The following is a 5,609-nucleotide window of genomic DNA, read 5'->3' as shown; positions in this document are numbered from 1 at the left end:
TATGAAACCCAAATAATGGAAACTCAGTTTGGCTTCAGACGGGAAAGAGGATGCAATGATGGCATATATGTAACGAAACAACTACAAGAAATAGCAAATCTTAGTCAGCGAAGGCTATTCACCTGCTATGTCGACCTCTCTGCTGCTTTCGACCATGTCAATCAAAGTTTTTTGTTTCAATCGATTAGGAACAGGATCCCGTACGGCGAGCAGACAGATAACATAGACGTTATTGAAGGTTCGTATGCTCACACAGAAGCGTATTTAGCTAACACCGAGCCATGTAAGGACTCATTCAATATATCTTATGGAGTTAGACAGGGGGGAAACGAGGGGCTCATGCTCTTTAATCTATATATAGACTACACACTAAGAATCTTCAATCAGCGCTCTATCTACTCTATCTATAACATATCAAATTCTGAATGAAGCCACCAACAGAGAACAACGTAGACGAGAGCCAATGAACGGCACATTTGAAGATTCTAAAGGTGGGTATGCAGACGATATTGGCATACATAGTTGGTCAAAAGATGGGCTTCAGTCTATAGTAAACATCCTATTCGAAGTTCTTGCAGAATTCGGTCTTACCATGAACGTTAACAAAACGGAAACCATGGTTTGGAACTGGTCATTGGAAAGATACGGTCCATACCCTAGTCATCTAATCAAAGTAAACGACATATGGATCATCAACTCTAAGATATTTAAATACCTTGGTGTATGGAACACCTACGATGATATACCTATTGGGAATAGGGAGATGGATCATAGGATCAGCAGTGCTAGAGCATCCTTTGCAAAGCACCGCAAGATGCTATGCAACAAGAGCATTGCATTGTCAACCAGAGTCACCTTCCTCAACGGCCTCGTTAGATCAAGACTGACCTACGGGTGTCACTCATGGAGACCACTCCAAAGTGAACTTAACAAGCTCAACTTTACATATAACTACTTTCTAAGGTCTATAATAGTTAACGGGTTCGAAAGACAAAGATCTCCAGTAGCAGCATGTCGTGTGCCCAGTATCGATGAAGAGGAAGATGAACGAGTGGAGAAAGAACCTGACGACGATGCCGACTGGTCATTTAAAATAAACAACAAGAAACTTTTCTCAATTGTAAAGACCATTTCTATACAAGACTTTTACAGCCAACAACAAGTAAACTGGATCGCTCATGTTATAAGACGTGAAAACTCAAATCCATGTAAAAAGCTTACATTTCAATGGACAAAAGTAAGTAAACGTGGTAGAAAAAACTCATCAATTATTGAGAGAGCCACAGCTTTTAGTGGACTCTCAAGAAATCAATTCATCAGAGACTGTTTTCTAAAACGTAAGTTTTAATAGATATAATAGATATGTCTAGCTATAGCTTCTTTTATTTTTCTTCTCTCCAAGTTGGGCTTGAGTTGCTTGTGAAGGATGTGAAGGAATATGAAATAAGAGAATTAAGACAAAGGTACTAAGGTATTAAGGTACTAACACCAAAGAAATGAAAAGAAAAAGAAAGAAAGAAAGAAAAGAATGTCAGAGAAAGACAGAAAAGAAGGTAAAGAAAAGAAAGAAAAGAAACTAAGAAAGAAAGAAAACGAAAGTAAAGGTAAGAATACGAAGAAAAAAGAAAAGAAAAAATGAAAAAAAAAAAAAAACGAACGAGAAAGTTACTAACACCACAGAAAAGAAAAGAAAACGAAAGAAGGTAAGAAAAGAAAGTCAAAGAAAGAAAGAAAAGAAGGTAAAGGAAAGAAAAGAAAGATAAAAAATAAGAAAGAAAGAAAACGAAAGGAAAGATAAGAATACGAAAGAAAAGAAAAGAAAAATGAAAAGAAAGAATAAAAGAAAGAAATGAAATAAAAGGAAAGGAAAGAAAGGGAAAAAAGGAAAGATATGAAGAGAAAGCAAAAAAAAAATGAAAGAAAATGAAAAAGAAAAGAAACTAAAAGAGAAAGAAAATGAAAGGAAAGAAAAGAACATAAAAGAAAAGAGAATAAAACGAAAGAATAAAGAAAGAAAAGAAAAGAAACAAAACGTAAGAAAGAAAGGAAAGAATAGAAAGAAAAGAAACTACAGTGTATGGAAACAACAGAAATATAACGAAAGAAAATGTAATTGATGACAAATAAAAAGAAAGACAAGGAAAGAAATGAGAATAAAGCTAAGGAAAGAAAAGAAAGAAAAGAAAAGAAAAGAAAGAAAGAAAGGAAAATGAGAATTAAAGACTAAATTCGTAAAAAAAAAAATTAATATTAATAATCTAATATTAATATTAGTATTACTATAAGTAGCTCAGCCTAATTGGAGGGAGGAGAAAAAGAAAGAAATGATAAGTATATATATATATATATATATATATATATATATATATATATAAAATGCACAACTACATGATTCTCTTTTAAATGGTTAAATTAGTTTGAATATTTCAAAATAATGGCTAATTTTTCTAATTAATATGTATTTACAACATAATATAATGTAATATAATACAGAATTGTTAAATATAATATAATCTAAGATTATCATGAGATGTAATATGCCAACTAGATTTTCTAGTCAATGGCTGCCAATAACTGATATATTTTCAGTGGCTAAATTTATTATAATGTACAAAATCTGAGTTCAACATGATCAAATCAAATCAAATATGAATTTATTTTCATACAATACAGTAATACAGTATACAATAAGAATGCAAATTAAAACAAATACATTGTATGGAAGGAGGCTACATACAGTAAGTTCTAGTAGAGCTTTAAGATGTAGCCATGGAAACAAACAATGATGATTGGTTAATTGCCGTAGCAATTGCTTATTAAAGCTATTCGTCACTTCTCAGAAGAAATAATAACAAGTAGATTGAACATAATATTACAAGAGGAAAACATTTAGGTATTAGCTGCTACATTCGTGTTTTGTTGCTACATTTGTGGGCGTTATCACATTTGTGGGCGATGATTGTTTTCACATTTGTGCCCGCTGGACGCAGGGTTCCCGGAATGCCGCCCTCAACGGCGTGTGCGAAGCAACTCAGAGTCAGAAGTGGAACATGAATTTCGATTTGGTTTCGTAGTCAGATTTTCGAGAAAAACTTCAGCTACCCGTATTTCTCGACTGAGACGTCAATGGGAGCTGTAATTTGTATGGCAAGGAGATGGTGCTACCCTTAATTTGTATTAAGGGAATTTACGCCCACAAACCTTGTAGTTATTGATATTTTGGTTATAATAGAACATTTTTATTTTTTGGGACGTCACACTCACGCTATAGTTAGCATGCATACGTCATAAACTAGATTACGTCACCTTTTCCTGGTAAAGCAAACTTTCCCGGCGTGCTTTTTTCATGGATAAACAAACACCACTGCTTTGCACATGAGTGCCTTGTCTAGCTAGGGCTACAAGAACCGCAAAGTTAGCATATAGTACTTAAACAGGGTACGTCTGCAACTGAACTATTCTTAGGCCCTAGTTAATTTTTTTTCTTATTTTAATTTATTTCTTTCGAAAGTGTACTTTCTATTACATAAAATTTCACTGTCTACTTAGGCCTAGGTCTAGTCGTATTATGCTTCATCGTCCCCTGCTATACACAGTAAATCAGTAGGCTAGCCCCCACCCCCACGCTACAGTACAGACATTTGCTAGGCAACAGAACGTGATTGCGCCTTTCTTACCAGGTGTTCATGTAAATTTGCATAGGCCTATCGTTAGCTAACCAGCTGAGTGTATTCCTTTGTGAAAATGAGTAACGCGGGCCGCCGCGTACTCATTTTCACAAAGCATTTGCATCCCCTCTTGAAAAGAGGGAACTTCGTAATAGTTGTCACCATATCTTCGCTCATTAATCACCGTAGTTTAGCTTACTTATGCATGGAGGGAGCACTTAAAATGTACGATAATCATTTCACTACCCGACAACTTTATTCATGCATTACATAAATAGTTTCATCTTGCTGTACTCTAACATCACTGGCGCATGGTAACAACCAACTGGCAGACCATTTCCAGTCACACATTCTCTCCATAACGCAACACCCCTTGTTCCGTGTCTTCTGGTTGTTAAATTTGTAGTTTTTATAACATGTCTTGGCGTTTTTACATTATGGGTTCAAGAGTGGCAAAGTCGCTTCAGAAAAATCAAAATGATGGTAACTAACGAAAGTGCCGACAAAAGAATGTCAACAACTTATACGTGGATTGTCTCATACGCAAGAATATATGGTTCATATCTCATGTTCCTGTATCGGAAAAGACTGTAAAGAGTGATCCTGTGCTGTGTCACATTGAAGATTGTATTAATTATTGCCGCTCCAAAGTTGGATTGATGAAAATCTGTTGAGAAGTAAACTTCCGGAGCTAACAGGCCTAGGTATTAAATTTGATGATAATTTTTGGTGTGACACAAGCCATTATGCAATGTACACTTATTTTCAAATTTCTGTTCCCAGAAAAAGTTATTCTGAATCTAATGATGGTACAAAATAACTTTGTTTAGTGTTGCAGTGGCTTGGGAAGCCTCAGTATTGATTTAGTCCAGAGTCGACCACTGATGGTGGATGAAACCAAATACCCATGCAGAAGAACAAAATACATTTTGAGACAGACTGCAATCACTGACTTTATTCCGATCTACACAGTATCTCGGGTATTCACCGTCCGTATAAAATACCCATATATTACCTGGAGCTCAATACTAGGATCAATAACACCAAATATGCGTAGAACTAACTTTGTCGCAAAAGCACACTCTCTATGATTTAATACGGTAATATAATATACTTATATCAATTTTACTATAGTAAAATTCATTACAATTACTCATAATACTGTATAATTATAATCGTAAACAACAATTTAGAAATATATTAAGTTACTCACAGTATCGGAAAAAATCATCTTAACAAAAACATAACAAAGCGTCTTACATTAACAATACAACGCTCACGCAGCCAATGCATTATATTCGTCACCTGACATGCAAATACACACGATAATACCAATAAAACAAAAGCAGTAGAAATAGCTATGAAAAACAATAGCATTGCCACATATTCTTTCATTCACAATCGGCGATCACTGCTTTCGCGAATATTGAGGGAGAATTCATCCAGCATGCGTATTTATATTATCAGTTCACGTAAATGATCTAAAATAGCGCCCTCTATAATTTCTGCTTTACGTGTATGGGGAAAAATGCGCCCTGGTCCCCGGGTCCCCACTGGCGCCACCCCCGGAATGCGTACTTAACTATCTATTAGTTATTATTAAATTACTTTCATTTGCATATATTCTTATTATAACATTGTGCAATCTTGCAAATAGGAAATGCCAAGTGGAGGTAAATCAGACCTTACGACTTCTAAAACGCCGTCACTCAAAACACCAGGTAAAAGTAAGTATGCAATTCTTAGCCTATCGCATAGGTTTATTACAACTTGATGTAATGTTTTCGGCAGCCCTCTGTGGCAAATAGTTGAGCACGTCCAGGTCAAAGTTCGAACGCTGAATGAAGTATGGTTAATTATGATAGATTTAGACGAGTTAAATGTGAGGAAAATGGCTCAGAATTGCACATCGTAGTATTGCATGATAGTTCGACAGGTGGA

At 35.3% G+C, this 5,609-nt stretch overlaps 2 protein-coding genes across 2 annotated transcripts in view; both read left to right on the top strand.

The window, feature by feature from the left end:
• Positions 1–15: 15 nt before the first annotated feature.
• Positions 16–1,348, top strand: LOC117102327. The gene is made up of 2 exons (XM_033242587.1): positions 16–283; positions 432–1,348. The coding sequence occupies exons 1-2, from the start codon at positions 16–18 to the stop codon at positions 1,346–1,348; spliced, it is 1,185 nt and encodes a 394-aa protein (XP_033098478.1).
• Positions 1,349–3,710: 2,362 nt separating this feature from the next.
• The window catches only part of LOC117102326 (helicase with zinc finger domain 2-like), a 22,005-nt gene continuing 20,106 nt past the window's right edge, over positions 3,711–5,609 (top strand). Inside the window, exon 1 of the mRNA XM_033242586.1 lies at positions 3,711–5,395. Within this exon, the coding sequence (XP_033098477.1) occupies positions 5,329–5,395 (67 nt within the window). The 5' untranslated portion in view covers positions 3,711–5,328. The remainder of the gene's footprint in view (positions 5,396–5,609) is intronic.

This window comes from Anneissia japonica, unplaced genomic scaffold (genome assembly GCF_011630105.1).
Source record: "Anneissia japonica isolate Jap-2015-1 unplaced genomic scaffold, ASM1163010v1 scaffold2856_len114153_cov99, whole genome shotgun sequence".
In the NCBI taxonomy this organism is placed as follows: domain Eukaryota; kingdom Metazoa; phylum Echinodermata; class Crinoidea; order Comatulida; family Comatulidae; genus Anneissia; species Anneissia japonica.
This window is presented reverse-complemented; position numbering and strand designations above follow the sequence as displayed.

Bases quoted from the DNA above. Each gene is read 5' to 3' on its own strand.
- LOC117102327 (XM_033242587.1), top strand. From the start codon at position 16: ATGGAAACTCAGTTTGGCTTCAGACGGGAAAGAGGATGCAATGATGGC. The intron at 284-431 runs GTAAGGACTCAT...TTCTGAATGAAG, and splicing joins TTTAGCTAACACCGAGCCAT to CCACCAACAGAGAACAACGT.